The following is a 24,167-nucleotide window of genomic DNA, read 5'->3' on the forward strand; positions in this document are numbered from 1 at the left end:
AAAGCGGGCGTCAGGCTCTGAGCTGTCAGCACAAAGCCCAACGTGGGGCTCGAACCCACAAACTATGCGATCATGACCTGAGCCAAATTCAGATGCTTAACCAGTTGAGCCGCCCAGGTGCCCCTGGATATTCTTTTATTTAAAAAAATTTTTTTATTTTAATGTTTCTTTCTTTTTGGCAGAGAGCATGAGTGGGGGAAGGGCAGAGAGAGAGGGAGACACAGAATCTGAAGCAGGCTCCAGGCTCCGAGCTGTCAGCACAGAGTTCGACGTGGGGCTCAAACTCACGAACCATGAGATCATGACCTGAGCCGAAGTTGGACGCTCAACCGACTGAGCCACCCAGGCGCCCCTGGATATTCTTCATTAAAGTCAATAGAGGGGTCCCTGGGTGGCTCATTTGGTTAAGCGTCCGACTCTTGATTTTGGCTTGGGTCATGATCTCACAGTTTGTGAGTTTGAGCCCTATGTCATGTCTGTGCTGACAGTGTGGAGCCTGTTGGGATATTTTCTTTCCCTCCCACCTCCCCCCAATCTCCTGCTCACGTGTGTGCTCTCTCTCTTCCTCTGTTTCCCAAAAATAAATATTGAAAAAACGTTAATGGAATTTAAAAGGATTTAAGGTTGACATTTAAGTAACTTTTCTTCTCTTATAAACCAATAGCTTCTCCCTGTAGAAAGTTTAGAAAATATAGGAACTAGAAAAAATACAACATCCTTGTTTTTCACCTAACAAATACATTTTTAGTTTTTAATAGCCTTCTTAGTCTTTTATGCCTATATGAAACCTTAAGTTTTATAAAAAATTAAGCCATATTATGCATTCTATTTTCTAAACCTGAATTTTTCATGTTAATAAAGCAATAACACTTTCATGCCATTACTTTCCTGTAATGTTTTATTTATTTTTGAGAAAGTGCAAGTGGGGGAGGGACAGAGAGGGACAGAGGATCTGAAGCAGGCTCTGTGCTGACGGCAGTGAGCCTGATGTGGGGCTTGAACTCACAAACCGCACGATCATGACCTGAGCCAAAGTCTGACACTCAACCGCCTGAGGCACCCAGGCGCCCCTTTTTTGAGCATTTTAAATGACTATATAGTATTCCATTTTATACAAGGACCATAATTTAATCAGTATCTCTCCTTGTTTAGCATTGAGGTCTTTTACTATCCTTGCCATTATAAATAACACCAAAACATTTTTGTACCTATGTATCGTGCACAGATACTATTATTCCTTTGAGTAAAGTCCAGTAATTAGAATTGTTTAGATAAAGGACATCAGACTTTTACAGTTTTCAATACAGATTGCTCTATAGAAAGGTTATCTTTCAATTATGTTTCTAGCAGGTCACAGTGCTTGTTGCATGATAGTCTTATCAGTAGTAGCCATTATTTGTTGAAAACCTTGGCCATTTGGTAGTTGAAAATTATATTTTGTTGTGCTTACTTATGATGGAAGTTCTTGATGTGAAGATTCATTATTTAAATGGGAAGTAACACATAGTTGCCTAATAATGGAGTGGGCTTCCTTTTTCTTTATATTCTTATATGCTGTTTTAATATCCAGTTAATTCCAGCAGAATAGAATTATACCATAATTAACCTAAAGAGTTCTTAATGTCAGTAACTCCCTCTAGTCTGAATGTATGAAGTACTGTAATTTTGGTCATTTCTATCATGTTCTTAAAAATCCATGTTTTAGAATAAAATACAATGCCCCATTTATGGATCACCTAAAGAATATGAGATCTTAAAAGATGTTAGTAATCTATACTTACTACAAAACTCTAACATGCTTTCTTTTTTCCCAAACAGCTTTTTAATGAAATGATACAGGAAAACGGCTATAATTTTGATAGATCATCCTCAACATTTAGCGGCATAAAAGAACTTGCTCGACGTTTTGCTTTAACTTTTGGACTCGATCAGTTGAAAACAAGGGAGGCCATTGCTATGCTACACAAGTAATCTCCAAATATTTTATTCAGCTCTCCTGTTTTTTAATCATGAAATTTTTTTGTATTTACTTCTTTTGTTTAGAATAACCAAATTCAATTGATGCTTTATTATTTTTTTTTCAAATCTGTGGCATATCTCCTTTCTTGAGAACCAGTAATAATGCTATCTCCATTAACACATGTATTGGGACTAAAACTTCTTTTATAGAAAGTCTTTGCTTTAATTAAAACAATACAAAAATCCTTATAAATTATGTGAAGAAAAGCAACACATATTCATCAGGTATTATAAAATCTCTTTTAATAGCTTTTATTATAATCTCACTGCTAGGTAGAGAAATTTTTGAGATTTGATTCAATTTTTCTCTTTCTGTGGTTCTGTTTTCTATTTTGTAGTGCTCTTTTCCCTTGTTTTGAGCCACAGCCTTCTTTCTGCCTGCATTTATTTTTTGCCCTTATCAAAATTGAAAATTATCTGACTTTATTTTGGTCATATATTTTAGCATTCAATCATGCTTTTAAATAGGAGTATATTTTAGAGTTTTAACATAACCAGCATGTGGATAGTAATACGCTTTACTTCTTAATTCTGGATGAAGAGCCTGGCCTTTGGGAATATCAAGAGGCTTGGACTCTCTTTCACGAAAGCTCTTTGTTTCATTTGTGTCTCTTTTACTCCTTGCTTACTTAGTTATAAATGTGTTAAATATCTCCCTACAGGTATTTTTCTTCTTTAAGTTAGTCCCATACCCCATACTCCCTCTCTCCTTTTACTTTGTTCTGAACATCTCAAATTCCTTTTTATGCCTTTCTGTAATATATTGGATGATAATTTTAGGTATTATTTAAGGACCACACATGTAGTGATTATTTTGAGAAAGTAATATATTATTTTCTTCTTGTAGTAGCCTTCCATTCCTTCCTCCCCAATTTCATCGGATTGTTTTTTACACAGTTACATTTTTGATAGACTATAAGAATATAACATTGGGTTGTTGTCTTGATTAGAGGTATTTGTCACTAAATAAATATATTTAAAATGGGCCCTAAGTGAAATTAAGTTTTGAAATTGACTCTTAAATGCAATGTTAGAAGTATTTTTTTAATAATATTTAAATTAGTTTTAAGCGTCATAGTAGGTCTCCTTATGTCTTGAAAAATACAGACTATATATTGATCATTACATGAGAGAATTTGGGCTGTTTTCTTTGGAGAAGAGATCCAAGAATGTAGATATACCAAACCACATTCAAAGTAATGCTAGCTGGTGTGTGTGTATTCCTCTGTGTGTTTTAGTTTTAAAATAACAGTGACATAAAATGTACATGTACTTGCTCATTCTCACACTATAGGCTCCTTATTCTCTTTATTCCTCAGATTAAATGCATGGCAGAGGAAACATCTTAATAGTGGAACAAAACTATATATAGAGAGAAATTTCCTTTCTGTGTTACTAAATTTCGTATTGTGACCCTTAAATGTTTTGTTTTTTTGTTGTTGCAGAGATGGCATAGAATTTGCTTTTAAAGAGCCTAACCCACAAGGAGAGAGCCATCCACCTTTAAATTTGGCATTTCTTGATATCTTGAGCGAATTTTCTTCTAAACTACTCCGACAAGACAAAAGAACGGTGTATGTATTTGCTAAAAATATTCTATTTATGTTTGTGTTGAAATTCCTGTGTGTTTTGTTTTGTTTTGGAGAGAGTGTGTGCGAATGGGAAAGTGGGGCAGAGAGAGAGGGAGAGAGAGAATCTTAAGCCTAGCATGGAGCCCGATGGGGGGCTCTGTCCCACAACCCTGGGATCATGACCTGAGCCAAAACCAAGAGTCAGAACCAAGAGATGCTCAACCAACTGAGCTACCCACGCATCTCTGTTTTGAAATTCTTAAAGATGAATTGTTACACTTGGTTTTTCTCCCTTCTGCACAGTTGTAGGATTACATTAACACACAAAATACTTTATGCATCAAAAAATTCTACAATTTAAGGATTATAACTGTATTTTATGCGTACTACTCCATTTTAATTCCTTTGTTGCCCTTCAGTGTAGTTGTGGCTTTAGAGTTGTTACTTGAATGCTTTATGTATTCTTATCTGCATTCTTCACCTTAACCTAATAGACAATAATATCAGTAATTCATCCAGGCTCATGTTAGTCTCTGTGTCGAGCTGTGACTACACTGGAAAGTAGAAGTTTCCTTTTTATCTTTTTTGCTTTAACCGACTAGTCCTATCCTCAGCAGACCAGTTAGACAGAATTCTTTTCTAGTGTGGTCTCCTAAAATGGTGACTTATATTCTAAGAGAGCCCAAGTGAAAATTCTCAAAATTTACTCCCCTCTTTGAGGTATAAAAGGGCAGAGGAATATGAGTAACTCATAGTACCTCTTCTGAAAGTCTACCAGTATTTTGCACTGAAAGATTGTGTAGGTTTTACATGATTTTCTGAAGCAGACAAAACTACTCTCTTGTGGTAGAAATCCCTGTAGTGGTTACTTTTAGGGTTGGGGGTGTTGAATGGGAAAAGGGACATAAGGTAATTTGTAGGATCATGGGAATGTTCTTTATCTTCATAGATGTGTAGGTTATGTGACTGCATTAATTTGCAAAACTGATCCAACTGTCTTCTTAAGTTCTCTGTACTTTATTATATATAAATTTATCTCATTTAAAAATTACATTAGCACTATTAACCAGAGAAATCGAAATTATAAAACAATGAAAAATCATTTCTCACGTAGCAGATTAGCAAAAATTAAGAAGTCTGATAGTGCAAAGTATTGTCAAAGATGTGGAGAAGGAGACTTTTATCCTTGTTGGTGATAGCGTAAATTGATACAAGACCACTTTGTGAAGCTATTTGGCAGTGTCTAGTAACATTTAATATTCTCCCTATCTTATGATCCAGTAATTCTGTTCATAGGTAGATACCCTAGAGAAACTTACACATGTGTACATGGAGAACCATAAAAGAATTTGACCATTGCAGGTTTTGAATAGAGGAAAGGTCAAAACAACGTCTATAATTAGAAAATGAGATCAATTGATTGTTATACAATAGGATGTCATAAGCAGTCAAAATGGTTAGATCTTTTCCAAAGTAAACATAATTTCTTAATTTCATTAAACACCCAGTCATTGTTCAAATTTCTAGTAGTCTCATGCCATAAATTACTTTTATTTGAGAGAGAGAGAGAGAGAGAGAGAGAGAGTGAGCGAGCATGAGTTAGGGGCAGAGAGAGAGGGAGAGAATCCCAAGTAGGCTCCACGCTGTCAGTGCAGAGCCTGATGCGGGGCTTGAACTCCCAAATCGTGAGATCATGATCTGAGCCAAAACCAAGAGTTGGACACTCAAGCAACTGAGCCACACAAGCGCCCCCAAATTGTAATATATTTAAAGTGTGCAGTATGATGATTGTGTATATTTTGAGAAGATTCCTCTGATCAAGTTAATTAACACGTCTGTCACCTCACATATTTACCCTGTTGGTTTTTTTTTGAGAATACTTAGATGCTCCTCTTTTAGCAAATTCCAATTATACAGTGTAATAATAATACACCAAATACACCATCATCAACTATAATCACCATGTTATATGTTACTCAGATGTCATCTTTAAAAGCTCTTTTCTCGGGGCGCCTGGGTGGCTCAGTCGGTTGGGCGGCCGACTTCAGCTCAGGTCATGATCTCGCGGTCCGTGAGTTCGAGCCCCGCGTCGGGCTCTGTGCTGACAGCTCAGAGCCTGGAGCCTGTTTCAGATTCTGTGTCTCCCTCTCTCTGACCCTCCCCCGTTCATGCTCTGTCTCTCTGTATCAAAAATAAATAAACGTTAAAAAAAAATTTAAAAAAAAAATAAAAGCTCTTTTCTCAACTTTACTGAGATATTGTTGACATACAACATTGAACAATTTTAAGGTGTACATTTTGATTTGATACACTATATATTGGAAAATTATTAACACCATAGGATTAGCTGACACCACTCTTCCAAAAATGGTTAGATTTTTGAAATATAATTTTGAGTGTAAAAGTCAAACTACAAAACTGCTATAATAGTTATAGACAAATATATATTAAAAATATATTATGATTTCACTCATGTGGAATTTAAGAAATGAAACAAACAAAAATGATGGGGAAAGGCAAACCAAGAAACAGACTCTTAACTAGAGAGAACAAACTGACAGTTTCCAGAGGGTAGGTGAGTAAGGGGATTTATAGGGGATGGGGATTAAGGAAGGTACTTGTTACGATGGTACTTGTTATGATGAGCACCAGGTGTTGTTGAATCCCTAAATTCTAAACCTGAAACTAATATTATACTGTATGTTAACTAACTGGAATTGAAATAAAAACTTGAGAAAAATATTTATTAAAAATATTAAAAATATGCATGGGGATGTTAAATAGCAAATTCAGGTTAGTAGTAAGCCTTTGTGGCAGGGAAGAGGACAAAGGGAAATAGCATCAGGGAGGGCCCCTTATCTGGAATGTTCATTTAAGCTATGTGGTGGATACGTAGCTGTAAATCTTTCTACCAGTGAGTATCTTTTGGCCCAAGCTCCATATCTTGCTGCAGATTGGTAACAGTTTTCAGAATGATGGCCAGTTGATAGTCTCCACTTTGAGGAGTATTGTACTACTCTGTATACCTGGAATATAATTAATAAATAGTGAACTAACCCCAAGCAGTATCTTTGTAACCGATTCCTCCTATCCTTTGTCTTTAATGGTGTTTAAAACTGGTGATTTTGAATTGATTCGAATTAGTCATTATTGTGACAACAGATTATTTGGGTAACACATTATAGTTAGTTGACAAAAATTGTGTTCATGTATTTGAAACATAATTTAGACAATAAAGCACTGAACTCTTAGTGTCAAAAGTCTGGGAATTTGAGGGGCACCTGGGTGGCTCAGTCGGTTAAGCATCTGACTTCGGCTCAGGTCGTGATCTTGTGGTTCGTGAGTTGGAGCCCCGCATCGGGCTCTGTGCTGACAGCTTAGAGCCTGGAGCCTGCTTCTGATTCTGTGTCTCCCTGTCTCTGCCCCTCCTCTGCTCACGCTTTGTCTCTCTTTCTCTCAAAAATAAATAAACACTTTAAAAAGTCTGGGATTTGAATCCTGGTTCTGTTGCTTTCTCATTCTTATCCTTTGCTTCCTCATCTGTCAAGTAAGGAGAATATCTCCCTCACAGGACTATGAGACTAAAGTTAAAGAACCCAAGAATAAAATGCCTAATACATAATGTAGTCACACAAATGTTAGTTGAATTGTTATTGCTATATTACATATAAGCCATGGAATCCTCATGATACTTGGACCCATGGATAAATGTATGACTTCCATCAGGCTGCAGATAGAGGCCATAGCTTTTTCATCTTTGTACCAATCCCCAGTGCTGAGGACATAGTGACATAGTGGATGCTTGACAAATACTAAGCTGAAATGCTCTGGATTATTTCATTTAATGAAGAATCTTGATAGAGACAAAATACCTTGTCACTGTACCAATGAGGCTGAGATTGAATCATGAAGTAATGTGTCCCTGCATGTACAGCTAGGGCTTGGTGGAACTGGGACTAGAACCCAAATTTGTGTGATTTTCAATCCAGTTCTCTTTCCAGAAATATTATTTGGTTCTCCTAGCAGAAGACCTGTAAAGTTAGGATAGAACAGAAAGAAACATAATGGAAAAGAAAACACTAAAATCCTTGAGTTGTTACTGTGTGTTTTGAGGAAATGTTTGTTTCATTCTAATTTACTTTTTGTTTAAGTCTAATTTAAATCATTGTTCCATATGGTATGTGAGCCTTAAGATTAGTAGGAATAAATAAAAATTGGCGGGGGGGGGTGGGGGTTGAAACTACGGCAGTTTTATGTATCAGAGCTAATGGTTTCTACTTCTTTTTAAGGTATGTTTACTTGGAAAAGTTCATGACCTTTCAGATGTCACTCCGAAGAGAAGATGTGTGGCTTCCACTGATGTCTTACCGAAATTCTTTGCTAGCTGGTGGTGATGATGACACCATGTCAGTCATTAGTGGTATCAGCAGTCGAGGGTCAACTGTGCGGAGTAAAAAATCAAAACCATCTACAGGAAAACGGAAAGTGGTTGAAGGCATGCAACTTTCACTCAGTAAGAATATAGTTGATTCTCTTTATACGTATCCCTTATGTTTACCAGCAGAATTGTCATTAGGTTCACCTTAGTGTTAAATTTGAGCTATGTGTTGTTAAATAATACCTTGTACAGTACAGTGTGTCTAGTTATGTGTAAATTTAGTGTTTTAAGCATTTAATATACATAAATTCAGTTCTCATAACTCTTTAGGTACATCCTCATTTTTCAGATGAGAAAACTAGTAGAGTGGCTTGGTTAAGTAACTTAACCTGAGGTCACACAATTATTTAGTACCCAGGCAATCTTACTCCAGAACCCCTGCTTTTTTTTTTAATTAAAAAAATTTTTTTTTAATTTTGGAGAGAGAGCACAAACTGGGGGGATGGGCAGAGGAAGAAAGAGAGAAAATCCTAAACAGACTCCACGCTCAGCGTGGAGCCTGACATGAGGCTTAAGCCACGACCCTGGGATCATGACCTGAGCCGAAATCGAGAGTTAGATGCTCAACTGACTGAGCCACCCAGGCGCCCCTAGAACCCATGCTTTTTAATCACTATGCTATACTGTATATGCATAGGGATATGGACTAAGTATTACAGAGCTAATGTTACCTAAGAAACCAGATTATTTAAGTGTGGAGCAACAAATTCAGAGAGGTTCTGACTTTGAGTTTCTGTGAAGAGGTCATTTATCATGAGGAACTTGGTAGAGATACAAATTTCCATCTGGAATCTTAGAAATAAGAATACATTATGATGCTTGAATCTCTTGGACTCCTAGCACTGTAGGGCTGGTTCATAATGGGCCTGGGGACTTTTTCCCTCTCCTTCGTAACCTTTAAACAAATTAGTGGAGTTGCCAAAGTTTGTTCCGGTTATTGCTGAATAACAAACTACCCCAAAACTTAGGACATATAAGGGACATGGTGTCTGTCTGATGCTTCAGCTAGGAAGACTCAAAGACTGGTGACAAATCCTATGGAGGCACCGTCACTTATAGATAGTATCTGGTGCTAGCTATCACCTTGGACTTTAACTGTCTTGTCTGCCAGAACACCTACGTGTGACCTCTCCATGTGGCTGTTTGGCTTTCTCACAGTATGTGACTGGGCTCTAAGAGCAAGTGTCTGAGGAGACACAGGAAGTAGAAGCTGCCAGTTTTTTAAGGCCAGAGACTGGCATAGCATATTCTGTTGACCAGGCATATTCCACCATATTCTCTTGACCAAGCAGTCAGAGCCCAGCTTCAAGGGGATGGAACATAAATCTTCCACCTCTTAATGTGAGGAGTGTCAAAGATTTGGGGGCCATATTTTCTAATTGCCACATAATTCTTCAGCCATCGTCAGGTATATAGTGTTCAGTACTTGATTGTCTGTGGATTAATGGTTGTATCTTTTGTCCAGTAATAGAAACGCATGAACTTACAACTGGTACCCTTAGATCTAGACTTGGTTGGTTATATAGTTCCAATGTCTTGGTCTGTGGGAAAATCTCTTGTACAGCGTTCCTGACCAGTTAAAATAGGGTTAATGGTTTATAGGAAGTTAAAATAATTTTTTTAAGTAGAAAAATTATCCAATTAAAAGATGATATATCCTGCATATCACTACAAGTTTTTCTCATCTGAACAAATAGTAGTTAACAGCTTAATGCCAAGCCATCAGATGTCTCCTTTTCTATAGACTACATGGAGCACAAATGAATTGGTATTTATATAACATCTTGAGGGTAGATGATCAAACCAGATAGTTCAACTTTTACAGAAAGAGTCAATACTCTTTAGCAGATTTTTGGAGAAAGCCATAGAAATTGGGGCATTAGTAGTTTGGAAGGATGACTACTGATAGATTGTCCAGATCAGTGCAATTTTGAAGAGAGAATTGGAGCCTGACACAGTAGAACTTAAGGTGTCATGTAATTATATTGCAGATTGTGAAATTTTACATCTAATCTATCTGTTACTCGGGCATTAGCTACTAGTACATTTTTCTTTCCACTCTTTTCTTAAAAACACCTCTGTATGCACATGTGTAATTTTCTAATAAAACCGTTTTCCTGCAAATTCCTGTTCAGTCCGTCCTCAAGTGCTACAATTTCACCTCCCAAATCAGTGATTTAAAAAAAAATTACTATGAATTCAGTAACACTTGCATGTGAATTTGTCTTTTATGAATCATGGCAGCATCTACAGATTTGAAATCAAATAGCTTTTGCAGGTGTGAAATCTGGTGTTGTTAGTCCAGTATATGGATTTGTGCTCCCCTTGGAGTTGGCGAGCATCCTATAAACTAGGAATCATTCTTCCATTGTCTCCGTTTCTCTTCCCACCTAGCCTCCTAACTAGCTCGTGTGCTCACTAGTCCTCATGTTCCTCAGTCTGCCTTCTACACTGCTACCACATACTTTGATTAAGACACGTAACTGAACCACGTTGCTTCCCTTCCATAAAACTTCAGTGGTCATTCCTGTCACCTTAGCACAGCTTGTAAGACTTGCTGCAAATTGGTTCCTGCCTCTTTATCCAGCCTTACCTTTTGCCACTTGCCCTAGGAGTACCAAACTCTTAGTCCGAACCATATGAAATTGCCGTTTTTGCAGGTCAAAACCTGCTGAGTGTCAGCAAGTTAGTATGGTTCAGTCATTGTAGTTTCGTGCCTCAGTGTTTTTGTGTTTTTGTTTATGTTCTTCCCCCTGCCTGGCAAATGTCACGGTTGACGCAGTATCTACTATAGTTAGAAGTCACTTTTGGGTAGTTGGCTCTGATCCTTTTCATTGCTCCCATTCCACCCGTGCTCCCCTCTCTTGTAGCACTTACACCGTGTTGTCATTGTGTGTGTTTTCTTTGTCTCCAAGGACAGGGACTGCACTTTACATACCTTGGTGTATCCCCCTGTTTCAAGCACTAGCATGGGGAAAACAGCCAGTTATTTGTTGAACTGAACAGGTTATGTGAGACATTTCGTTCGTCAAAATTAGTTACTGAACTTTATTGCCATCAATTTTCTCATTTAGCTGAAGAAAGCAGTAGTAGTGACAGTATGTGGTTAAGCAGAGAACAAACACTGCACACCCCAGTTATGATGCAGACACCACAACTCACCTCAACGATTATGAGAGAGCCCAAAAGATTACGACCTGAGGATAGCTTCATGAGCGTCTATCCAATGCAGACTGAACATCATCAAACTCCTCTTGATTATAAGTAAGTACATTTGATTATTTTCTGTACTATAACTTTATTAATTATATAGAAAAAAGTTAAGTTAAAAGAAGAATAAAATTCTCCTTGAAGCACGCAGGTAACATGGATGTTAGCTCAAAGACAACACGAGGAAGCAAGGCAACAGCAGGAGAGAGCAGCAATGAGCTATGTTAAACTGCGAACTAATCTCCAGCATGCCATGTAAGTGAGAGTGCCTTATTGTCTGAGTCTAGGAAGTTCACTAATTCATTTTCACATATTTTAATGTGTGCCTTACCTAAAAATTTCAGCAAACTCTAGAGTAAGCTGAAATAATCAAGGAACTAAAAATTGGTCTTTCCAACAGAAGAAAACTTCCAAAGTTAAATATTCACTAGTTAGCTAAAGGACCAATCTTAGGTTGATCTGTTGGAAAAGGTTAAATTTGAATCCTTGTTTATTTTGGTACACAGAATTATAGCTTAAAAATTCAATTTTGTTACATCTTAATTGATTCCCCAGCTTAGTTCAGGCCCTCATCCCTCATCTGAACCATTGTATTAGCTTTCTGACTTGTTTCTTTCCCTCAAATCTCCCATTTATCCTCTCACCAGACTCCTCCCCTCACTCCCCCCCACCACTCCATCATTCAACTACCATCAAAAATGACTATTGTAGAATAAGAATCTGGTCATGTAACTCTTTGACTTAAAACCTTTCCATGGCTCCCCATTGCCTACAGGATAAAGTCCAAACTCCTTAGCTCATGGCATGCAAGATCTTTCAAAACATATGCCCCCTGCCTACATACTAGTATGATACCCCCCATTCCTTGGCAGGTGGTAAAAGCACTGTGAAAGAATAAGCTCGGGTGTCACCTTAAGTGAAGCTGTGGTCATCTGTGCTCCCATAGCACTCTGTGTATTCATATTTCTTACAGCACTTACCACATTGTACTGTAATTGTTTACGAATTTGTCCCTTTCTCTAGACTGTGAGCTCCTTAAGGGCAGGGACCACTTTCATTGCCTGTTGGTGCTTGGCACATAAAAAGTGCTAAGCAAATGTTCGTTGAATGAATAAATGTCCAATGCAAAAAAAAAAATTGTAGTATAACTTTTAAATACTTTGTTTTTACTGGAATCTGTATGAGGGTTTTATGAATCTTTATTAGCTTTGGCTCCAGAAGAAATGGCAGAAAATCAGTCTTTAGATGATTGGTACAAAGGGAAGATCTGATGATTCTGATTATTTAAGTTTTGAGTTTGAAAGTTTTGTATTTGTAACATAATGTGGTATATGTTTTAATACTGGGAGACAGTAATTGTTACCTTCTTTTTAAAATTCGTGTTTCGTTTCATTTTGTTTTTAAATGATGAGAACTTCACCTGTTTTTCTTGAGAAGTGATCACTTATCACATGCTTGGTAACCTATTAGAATTCACCTTAGTTATGGCCTTAGGAACCTCTACAGTTACGTACACTCTATCACATGTATAGATTCTGATCCTGACTTGGCTGATAGGGTCATCATCTATACTATGACTTGGTTCTGCCCTCTGTTCTCTTTTCCCGTGGCCACATTCCCCTTAATATGTTCTTGTTTCATGCTGGATTCAACAGCTAATTTCCTAGCTTCCAACCAGTCACCAGTTCAGGCATTCTGGAATTCTACCGTACACTCATTTGGTCCTTATCTCTCCCCCTGAAAGTTTTCTGCCAGTCTCTAAGATCTTCCGTAGCAGCTCATTACTCAGTGCCATTTATCATTATTCTTTTATTTGAAGTTTGTTTTAATTCCTGTTGAACTTCCCCAGCTGACTGTAAGAGATTATCTCATTTAAATAATTATTACCATAGGAGTCTTTTGGTTGTTGTGCCATAAGTAGTCTGTTGCCTGAAACTTTAAAATATTTTTGTTTTACAATGATTTCTCTGTAATGGCATCTGCTCTACAACTGGAAATACTTCCAAATTATCTCTTTGTTTTTTTTTATAGTTTATATCACATGTATCTTCCTTATACTCCAAATGAGATGCACAATGGATTTCTGGTTTTCTATAATATGGTTCACATATTTCCTTCACAGTCGCCTTTACCAGATAAAATAAAATTGTCATTTAACTGTCCAGAACTCTTAGAAAATAGGAACCATTGTCAACATATTTGTCCAGGTAGCCTGGATGAGACATCATGCCTTGCTATCTTTATATTATTTTTAAAGACTCAACATAAGTTGTGTAAATTGTAAGTGAATAATTGATTTTGGTGGTGGTGGGAATTTTTAAATGAGTGAGAAAAGAAGGAAATACTGGCCAAACTGGGGAACTACTTGCCTTCAGTTTTGCTATTATGTTGACTCCTCTATGTTGGTCTGGGCTAATTTGTGAACTTGACATTTGAGTTTATTCCTTGTGATTATGTGATAACATACAGAATTTTTGGTCTTAAGTTTTTATTTTACTTTTCTATATATGTCTTAGTTTTGATTTTTGTAGGACAGAGAATCCAAGTTTTGGCATAAATGTTACTTATTTCTTCCTGAAGCAGAATTAATCTCTTCTTTCAGTAATCTTTTATAGCCCTTGGTACATGATTCTCTTGCAATATTTGCCACATTTTGTTACAATTAATTATTTCTGTTTTCCTATAGTAGACTGTGAGCTCCTTGAGGGCAGGAACCATGTCTTATTTCTCCTTTTTTGTTTTGCTTGCATCCATAGGCTATAAAAGAAGCCTGACATGTAGTAGGCACTATGTGAATGAATGAGTGAGTGCCTGGTACAAATTAAGTACTGAGTGAATTCGAGTGAGTGATGGGTAAAGTTACTGTATATTAGTGAAAATATCTGTGTTCTGAAAATGTCATTTCTATGGTCTCTGTTTTATATTTGTTTATTAATTTGTACCCTGCCTACTTTCACAAAGGATTTGAGGTATCTTGTCTGTTCCCATGTGGGAAATTCTCATTGGACTTTTATATGGGATATCAGAACTATCAAGCTAAATGTATTGAAGTAATGTAGAATAAACAACTCCTTAGCATTTTTAGACCAGTGAACATTGGGGTTTTGACATCATTGATGACATGATCAATGCCTAATCATTTTCCCTGACCTTTAATTCCATCATTTTCCATTACACTTCAATATAGAGAGCTACATAGTTGCTGCCAGCATATTAATAGTCACAACATTGGTTCAGATCTTGACCTTGTTTTATATTTCTCTAGTCGGCGTGGTACAAGCCTAATGGAAGATGATGAAGAGCCAATTGTTGAAGATGTTATGATGTCCTCAGAAGGGAGGATTGAAGATCTTAACGAGGGAATGGATTTTGACACCATGGATATAGACTTGGTAAGAAACTTAATGATTTCTGTATGATTTTCATTTAATATCCTTTGGAAATTAAGTTGGAATTAGAGGAAATGCCTGCCATGAAAAGTAAGTTTTGGAGAAAGATTAAATAAAATAGTTGCTAGGTGTTTAGGTGTATGAGAAGGGACTGGGGAGAGGGTGAGGTTGATGAGGCTGTTAACTCTTAGTTTAAGATGGCAGATTTTCAGATTAATTTAAGAATGTATCGATTTAAAGACTACATTTTGCTTACTATTATACTAAGTATCATATCACCTTATCATTTTCCACTTACTTGCCATTATCAAAACAATACATTAGTAATTTGATACTACCCTGGTATTGAGACTTAAACTTGGAAATTAAATACATATATAAGGATATATTCTTTATTATATCATATGTGATTAGGGCTTTATCATACATAAAATGCTTCTGCATATTTCATCTTGCCACATACCTCATTCAGCTTTGTGAGGTAGGCTGGGAGGATTGAGGATATTGAAACTTAAGGCAATTAGCCCATCCAAGGAGACGAAACTAAGAAACAATAATGCTGAGACTTAATAAACTAGGTCTTCTGATTCTATTTCTTAGTATACTATGCTGTGTTCTCCTTCAAAGGAAGAAATCAGTTAACACGGGTTCTCTTCAGAGTTGGGTAATGCGGCGTCTTTAAAGGAAAATGATTTGAGGGGTGCCTGGGTGGTTCTGATGGTTAAGCATCCGACTCTTGATTTCAGCTCAGGTCATGATCTCACAGTTTGTGAGATAGAGTCTGCGCTGTCAGTGCAGAGGGTGCTTGGGATTTTCTCCCTCTCCCTCGCTCTCTGCCCCTCCCCCGCTCTCTCTCTCTTCTAAATAAATAATAAAAAATAATAGTAAAGGAAAATGATTTGAGAGAGGCATTTTTTAAAAGTAAAACAAGGGGCGCCTGGGTGGCTCCGTCGGTTAAGCGTCCGACTTCGGCTCAGGTCACAGTCTCGCGGTCCGTGAGTTCGAGCCCCGCGTCGGGCTCTGTGCTGACAGCTCAGAGCCTGGATCCTGTGTCTCCCGCTCTCTCTGACCCTCCCCCGTTCATGCTGTGTCTCTCTCTGTCTCAAAAATAAATAAACGTTAAAAAAAAAAAAGTAAAACAAAAAAAGTAAGTTTTCTAGCTTTCATCTTTCAGAATAATTGTGAATGATTTGCTTTTGTATTTTTATGCATTCTGTAGTTTTAACATACAGTAGTTAAAATATTGTAACGTACACTTGCAATTATATATGTCATGTGAGCACTTAACGATAATTTCAATATTTTCAGCTGCTATCTGGTTTATAGATAGAGTGATTGTCAACTCTCTTCCTTTTCTTTTTTTCCTTAGCCACCATCAAAGAACAGACGAGAAAGAACAGAACTGAAACCTGATTTCTTTGATCCAGCTTCAATTATGGATGAATCAGTACGTTCAATTTAAATGTACCCCAGGATTGCAAAATCAAAAGTACAGGCAATCCCTAAGTTTGAGATTGAAGAGCTGGGACAGCACGTTGAAAATGGATAAAAACAATTGGACAGGAGAAATAGAGGCAGACAGAAGGGATTTCAGGAGGAAGGGGGGTTGGTGATACAGTGGTGGGACAGATTTGAAAGTATCCTTGAATCCTTGGCCAGCTGGGACTTAAGTATTATGTTCAGGAATTTGGACTCTTTCTGTAGGCTTGAGTTACCCATCCAAGGATGTTGAATGAGGGAATGGCATGATCAGAATTGTGTTTCAGAAATATTTCCTTGGCATTTATGGATGGATAGGATGAATGAGAAACCATAATCATAATATGAAGACATAGGAAGACATAGAACTTGAATAAACTTTGATAATAAAGAGAAGGGGAAAGAGACTGGTTATTGTTAGGTATTCTCACTGTGTCTTAAGTACCTCTCATATTTGTCCCCACTGCCATATCGTGCCCAACAGTGCCTTGGTACAAGTCTACTTCAGTTTTTACTTGGCCTATTGCAAGTAGCCTTTAGACTGATCTTGCTGCCACCGCACTCCTTTATATTTCTTTTGTGGTCACCTTCCTAAAATGCACATCTGGTTCTCCCCCTCATAACTTCAGGGCTTTCATTGATTTTTTTCCCCCCATTAAGAAAAAATTTTGGATCCTCAGCATGACAAACAAAAATTTTGGGGTTCTTGCTCCCTCAACAACTTAACCTTGACTTTTTCCTTACATGTATCCTGCTCTCCAGCCATACCAAGTCTTATAGTTCCTCCCATACACGCCATGCTCTTTCATGACACCATGACTTTGTATAAGCTTTTCTCTCTGCCAGAATTGCCCCGTCCTTTTCCGCCTAGTGAATTCATCCTTTAATAGTTCTGACATTACCTATGAACTTTTTGCTGACCCCTCCAGATAAATGCCTTTTTTTTTTTTTTTTGGCTCTTGTACCACTTTGTGTACATTTTTAATTTGGTAATTACCACACCTGTGTAGTGAAATAGGATATTACATTTCACTCAGTAGGCCTAACGCCAGGCAGTGATGATTTTATTCATTTTGAGTTCTGCCCAGCATAATAGGTGTTTAGTTTTGTCAAATGAATAAATCTGTTAAGTCCCCTTCCATCTCATTTTTTATCGTCTACCCATTTTTGCTCCTTCCTCCTAACCCTTACTACCGCAGGCGACCGTCCTCTGAGTCCTGCCTTCTGTGCCCCAATTTCTGCTGTTCTCTCCTAGCCCTTCCTCACCTGATAATCTGCTTCAGATAGTTCTTGGGAAAATTTTAACAAACTAACTCACACCAACATAGTAGATTAATAAGGCCAGTTACCTGAGTCAGGACGCACCGTCACAGAGCAGCAGGTATAGGAATCTTTGGATAAGCCACCTCAATGTCCTTTAAATCAGTGTTTCTTGTCTCTGGTGCACATATGAATCATCTGGAGATCTTATTCACCTGTAGATCTGCTTCAGTTGGTCTGCAGTGTGGCCTGAGATTCTGCATCTCACAAGTGCTGTTGATGCTTCTGCTGACCATACTTTCGATAGCACAAGTGAGCTAGGCCTACCTATAAGTCTATAGTTTCAAGTGCATTTTGAAGTGTACGGTTCCCTGATAATCCAGGGATATGTATCTTCAGTTTGTTAAATAAAATGTGAAGGTGGTGACTGTGATGAGGACTAAAAGAATCTTTTCAAGCAGTTATAATGAAATGCATTAACCTAACAATTTATTGGGCTGGACCTTGGTGCTAAAATGAGTTCGATGTTCTCACCTGCCCTCCAGGAGTTTGTATTCTAGTTCACAGTGACTATCCCTTTGAAGTGAAAGGGACAGAAGCTAGTATTTGAGAGCATAATGTGCCTGATGCTGTGCTAGGCATGATTTAGATGGATTCTCTCAGCTACCGTGTGAGAAAGGTGGTAGGACCTCATTTTTACACTCAAGCAAATTTGGGACTGAAGAAATGGTTCATCGGCTTGTTCAGTTTTACAACTCTAGTGCCAGAGTAGTAATTTGATGAGAGTTCCTTTTGATTTAAAAAATCTCATGCTGTCTCTGCTGTTGTACTTTCCAGAACTAAAATCAGACATCATTTAGAAGAAACACCAAGAACATAATTTAGAAATTGGAATGATTAACTGTAGTCGATAAGGGCAGTTAGAGATCTCTTATTTTTTCATGTGTTCACCTAAAGTGAGCCTAAAGGTTTGCAAAAAGGTGTTCTTCACTTGAGATTACTAAAATAATGAAACAGCAACGTAAACCATACGTATATATTTTTGGCAACTTATAGAGAAACTACAAGCTGAGTGAAGCCAGATAGGAACCTAATAATTACTTGTTACTTATAGGATTTTTTTTGGCATTCTCATGTCTTGTTGAATAGGTAATGTTATAACTAAGAGGATAGTAGTTGAGCTGTTTCCACTAAAATTAGGAAAATGAGCACATGCATCTGTTTCTGTAGTTTTATAGTGTTACCACATGATGGCAGCAGTCACATAACTGAGTGGCCAGTAATCTTTCAAGGTTCAGTTATCTTTGACCATATAAATGTATGTATATTTATATATATGTTTAAGTTAATATATGTATTAAGTTGATACTAATTTATTTTAAAATATACATTAAACTTTACCTCCTATTGTCTCAACAATAACTTAAGAAATAGAATAATAGAAATTTTTAAATGTAAAAATCTGTGTTTGCCTTTATACAATAGCTTACATCTGTTTTTAACTCAAGCCTGTGATAAGTGAGTCATCAAAACAATAGTAAAATTGAGACTTAAATCCTTATACCCAGTTCTAAGATTCTCTTCTTCTACGTAAAATAATGAAAATATCCTACATAGATGCTTTATTACTAAATACATCCTAAACAGTCTTTTGTACCATGATATTCACAAGATTCAGAAGTGGTAGCATCAGAACTGAGCAGCTCGGTTTGGGTTGCATATACACAAAATTTTGCACTTATGGTTTAGTGAGTTGTATGTCTGGAAGCAGTGTTGGTTTATTTCATTGTGCCAGTAGTCGCTCTCTGCTACTAGTGGGTCATTATTGCCACGACACACTAAAGCTTGCTGTTTATACTTTTTAAATATATGCTTAAGTGTTTATTAATGTTAACATCAGAAACAGATGTTTGTTAGCACAAAAAGAGAATAAGTGTCATTGGTGTCATTCTTCTATGTTAAGATTCTCATATTAGAATTATCTGTAGTATAAAATTGGTAAAAGAAGTGTTCAGTCTAATGGAGCTAACTTTGTGTTCTTAGAGAAGAATCTACTTACAACCTAATCTGTGCAAAAGCAAAAAAATAAATGTTCACATGATTTCTAGTTAGGCGTTCTGGAAAGAACGTGAGTTCATCTTCATGCCATACTCTACACTAAGAGTTGCTAGTAAGATTTATCCTTCAATTCATCAGACATTTCCTTACCCAAAGTCACAGAGTATTATGGCTAGAAGGGACCTTTAAACATCATGTAGGCTTCTTCGGTGGAAATACCCTAACCACCCGAACTCTGACTCTAGCCAAAAAAGGAGAATCCTAAACTTTATTGGAGGGTCGGGGGGAATAAGGGGTGAGCAGTGGTGGTGGTTTTGGTGAATGACAGGTAAGAAGTGGGGTGCATTTTATCCTCTTTGTTCACGTTACTGGGAATTCCAAATACTTTACTTGATAATTCGTTATAAGGAGGCTGCAGTCAGATAGATACTTGTTTCCCGGTCTGGAAACACTCACTTCCTTCAAGTGAGTACTGAACAAGTACTGAGTTCAGTAACTTTTTTAAAAATGATTTTTCATTTACAAGTAAGAACCCTGTAATCCCAATCTTAGCTCGTTATAGTATTTAAAAATACTCCTTAATTGTCCTAGTAAATGCTGGAATTTTAGTAGAATAGCCTAACTTTTAGTATATGTAGCTAAAAAGTTATGTCTTGTTTTTGTTTGATGAACAAGAGAGAGTTGGCTCCATTCATCATATGCTTTTACTTTTTTCAGTTAGTGACAAGTAATGATTAGATTTTACCTTTCTTTTCCCAACTGGAATGGTATAAAAAAAGCATCAGTGTAAGTTACTTTGCCCAAATTTCACATTACTTATTAAAATTTGTAGTTCTGTTCATTGACTCGGACTAGATTTTCTGGATTTTCTACATACTTGTATTCTTCTTGGATATTTTTAGTCCGTGTGTTCAGGTGCCTTTTTAAAAGCAATACCCACTTCACAGTGCAAATACCAAGTCTGCAAGACATTCTTAAGCTCTTTCCAATGAGCCTGTGCCAGAAGTGTATGTAAAGAAGCACATTCATTTGTCCATTCAACAAATGTTGAGTGCCTGTGTTCAGGGCATTATCTAGGCATCAACGGTGTGAATAAACCTATAAATGAGACATGGTCCCTGCTCTTAGTTATATGTGTGAGGTAAGTAGCATCTTGAGTAGGCCTGATGTTGTTACTTCATTACATATTTATGGTCGTTTCAATTTTAGAATTAAAGATCTGAAGGGAGGGGAATTTTTCAAAGTGGTTTTATTAGCATATTATTAAACTTAGTATTATCATTTATTAATGTAACATATACAGATCTGTTTTACAAAGAAATGAATGACAATTTTAACAAGATTTTTTTTCTTCTCTCTCATTAGGTTCTTGGGGTGTCAATGTTTTAATACCAGTACACAATTAAATCTGTGGTGAAGTCATTTTCTAAGTGGAAGAGGAAGTTTTAAAATAAAGTGTGGTAGATACAGTGAAATTCTGTACAGATTTTTCTCTAAGGAGAATATGACATGCTTACGCTTACCAAGATCAAGTGCATTGAGGGGCAGTTTTGTTTGCCTGAAAAAAGTAAAGGACAAGTAAACAATTTGATGATAAGCTACAGTTTTTCTTAGAAAGTAAATATTTTATTTATGCGCTGTTAGTTGGCTTTTGAATCAATTATTTCATGCTTTTTTTAAAGAAAATATAACAATCTAAAGAGGCATTTGGTACAGACATGAATCCTCTCACATTTATTTACTGGGTGTACTAAGTAATGATGACCTCTGCTGGATTTCTGTTTACATCCAAGAAACAAAGTTAAGGATGAATTTATTCCCCTGCCCTGAAATTATAGGATAGAATTGTTTTTAGCATTCTAAATTTAAATGCTTAAAACATCAATCAACAAAGCTTTCTTTTAAATATTGTAATTGTGGAGAAAAGTAAACTTATAAGCAGAACTTTTACAATTTTTTCATCTGAAATGTATTTTAAGATATTTTTAAAATCCAAGAGCTTCTCTATACTTTTCAGAAATATCCAGATGCAGTGAACTGCCAGAAGGTAACCAGTCTCAAACATGCTTATCCCATTATCAGCCCTGAAAGTTTGCTTGTCCTTTAAGATAAAAATGTAATGTTGTGATATTCCTTCCAGTAGTGCCACTGTATTTTGTCTCCAAATAAAAGAAGCTTATTGTAGTATGTTTGCAGAAAAATTCTAAACAAAAATTATACAGCTTATTAGAGTGTGGGAATAGGGATCTAAATTTTAAATAAAATTATATATATATATAAATTGGTGCTGATTTTATAATTGCGCAGTTTGTTTAGTTTTTTCTTACTTTTAAATTCCAACTTAAAATTATGAGGTTTCAGAAATATATTGAAAGTTTAACAATGTTTAAAAATAGAAAAGCATGAGTGTTCATGCTTTAAAATGATTTTTAAATTTGTATTTTATATTGTTTTATCTATCTGTCTTTGCAAGCAGTCTTCAGGTTAAAGATACTTCTAACAGGTTACAGTACATTTCCTCTGTATGTAAATTAGATGGGATAATAGAATTCATAACCCATAATATTCTTTGAAAGCTAAGCTTTAAAACTTCATTTTATGTCCTTTCACAAATAAATTAGTTTAAAACAGAAAGTGGCTACTTGCCATTTTGACATCAACTCATTTTGCGAGGCTTAGGCAGCTAGACATCGTTTAAAACAAAATATTAACTTATATTACATGTATATCTATCTTTTGTCAGTCGTCTCTCAGTTCTTGAGGTATATTATTTTAATCATTCCATGCCTTAATATGCTTGCAATACGAGAATATCTTCAGATGGGTGAATACCAAAAGGCTTCCGGTTCTTAGAGTCAGAAATCAACAAGCATTGGGCTGTGGTAGCCAAAAACCATAGGTTAGCTAAAAGATCATGATACAGTACAATTGTTTTATTAAATCATGATTAATAACAAATGAAACCAGACTTGTCTAAACAGATTTTCCATCTACAAATATTGTTATGTGCAAAAAGTACTGCCTATGTTGTTTTTCACACCACTGCATTTACTAGAACTGCTGAGAGGACTGTATATATGATTTTAAACCTAAGTTGATTTTGTTTCTCACTCTTGAAAGGAGTACTTCTTTGTGAAAGCAGTTCTTACAGCTTTGTTTTCAACCAGCTAAAAATGTTTTATATATTACTCTAACCTGTTGTCCTCCACATTCTATTGTCCTAATTGTACTGTTTTCTGATTTGTATTTATGTCTTGAGACAGTAACTTTTTGAATAAAAATAAACCTACAGTATGTTGTATGTTTTATCTTTTATAATTAAAGGAGGAGGGTGGCTATAAATGGCTTAGAAAACATATCCATCATCACAGACTTTAACATGTGTCAGTGAGGTTAATTTATAGAGAACATTGCCATTTTATATTTTTAATAAATCATGTCTTTTTAAATGAGACTAAATCCCTAATTGGGTTATTACTTTAAAATAGAAACTTGTGACCATTGTTACTTTAATTTTTATTTGGTATGGGTTAAACGCTCTTTAAAATGTCTGCATTATTTATCCAGGATACATTCGAGTGAGTACTGTGTGCTAGGCATGTGTTAGAGATCTTAACAGTGAAGAAGATAGATAAGGTTCCTCCCTCCTAGATCTGGTGGGGTAAACAAAATAATTAAACTTAAAAGGAGTGCTAGGAAGGAAATTACCAGTGTGTGCTGAGCTAGAAAATGAGTGTGTGTGTGTGTGTGTATAACCTTTCTTAGACAAGGGACTCATGCTTAGAGGTGGGTGAAAGCCAACATTTGAAAAAGAATTTACTAATTGACTTAAAAAAAAAAAGACTATGGTCTTTAACATGTTAAGATTTGCATTGTACTCTTTTTTTTAACTTTTTTTTTTTTTTTAAGTTTATTTTTGAGAGAGAGGGACACAGGGCACAAGCAGGAGAGGGGCAGAGAGAGGGAGACAGAATACAAAGCAGGCTCCAGGCTCCGAGCTGTTAGCACGGAGCCCGATGTGGGGCTCAAACTCAAACTGCGAGATCATGACCCCAGCTGAAGTCAGACGCTTAACCAACTGAGCCACCTAGGCCCCCCTGCATTGTACTCTTAACGTTAGCACATTGGTTCGCCTGGTTTGTAGAGGATATTATGAAGACCAGTCTTCTGTCATTGGTGATTCAGAACTAAGCATATTAAATGATAGCTAATAGCTGGGGCACTGTTTTAAGTGGTTTTACATGCAGTAACTTTTTAAAATGTCGTGGCAGTAGGTGATACAAGTTGTCCCCCATCTTTCCTTGTCCCCCTTCCCCCACCTTTTTCTAAATCAGGAGGCAGGGAAGAAAATGAGGCACAGAGAAGTTAAAATACCTTGGGCAAGGCTATTATGTAGCTATATGAGGCTGTATAAGGCTAGTAAGTGATGGAGTTGGCATTCACGTCCAGGCAGTCTGGCTGCATTCAGTCCCAAGAGCATTGAAACTACTTGATACATAAGGACAACCTAGATGATTGCATAAAGGTAAAATGGCACATGGTTCATTGTGCCATGGTGAAGAAATGGAGGATCTTTAAGGGGTCCAGCTGGCTATAGAACTGAGTGGTGCGAAGAAACATTGTCCTAAACATGCTACCCAGCTGACTTGTGTAAAGAGTATAAATTGAGCCTTGAGCCCATAAATACTTACTAGTTGATAGTCTTTAAAGTTGAAAGACTGGGAAAGAAGTGGATAACCCAGA

At 36.6% G+C, this 24,167-nt stretch overlaps 1 protein-coding gene across 9 annotated transcripts in view; it reads left to right on the top strand.

Annotated features, from left to right (window-relative positions):
* STAG2 (stromal antigen 2) overlaps positions 1 to 22,718 on the top strand; it is a 137,536-nt gene extending 114,818 nt beyond the window's left edge. For 8 of the 9 annotated variants that reach the window (XM_042973900.1, XM_042973908.1, XM_042973906.1 and 5 more), the window contains 8 exons: positions 1,819 to 1,967; positions 3,465 to 3,593; positions 7,880 to 8,103; positions 11,103 to 11,292; positions 11,383 to 11,493; positions 14,504 to 14,630; positions 15,997 to 16,074; positions 20,790 to 22,718. In XM_042973900.1, the coding sequence (XP_042829834.1) occupies positions 1,819 to 1,967; positions 3,465 to 3,593; positions 7,880 to 8,103; positions 11,103 to 11,292; positions 11,383 to 11,493; positions 14,504 to 14,630; positions 15,997 to 16,074; positions 20,790 to 20,813 (1,032 nt within the window). In that variant the 3' untranslated portion in view covers positions 20,814 to 22,718. The remainder of the gene's footprint in view (positions 1 to 1,818; positions 1,968 to 3,464; positions 3,594 to 7,879; positions 8,104 to 11,102; positions 11,293 to 11,382; positions 11,494 to 14,503; positions 14,631 to 15,996; positions 16,075 to 20,789) is intronic. The other variant, XM_042973907.1, reaches the window with a different exon arrangement.
* Positions 22,719 to 24,167: the final 1,449 nt, after the last annotated feature.

The sequence above is a fragment of the Panthera tigris genome, chromosome X (assembly GCF_018350195.1).
Source record: "Panthera tigris isolate Pti1 chromosome X, P.tigris_Pti1_mat1.1, whole genome shotgun sequence".
Taxonomy (NCBI): domain Eukaryota; kingdom Metazoa; phylum Chordata; class Mammalia; order Carnivora; family Felidae; genus Panthera; species Panthera tigris.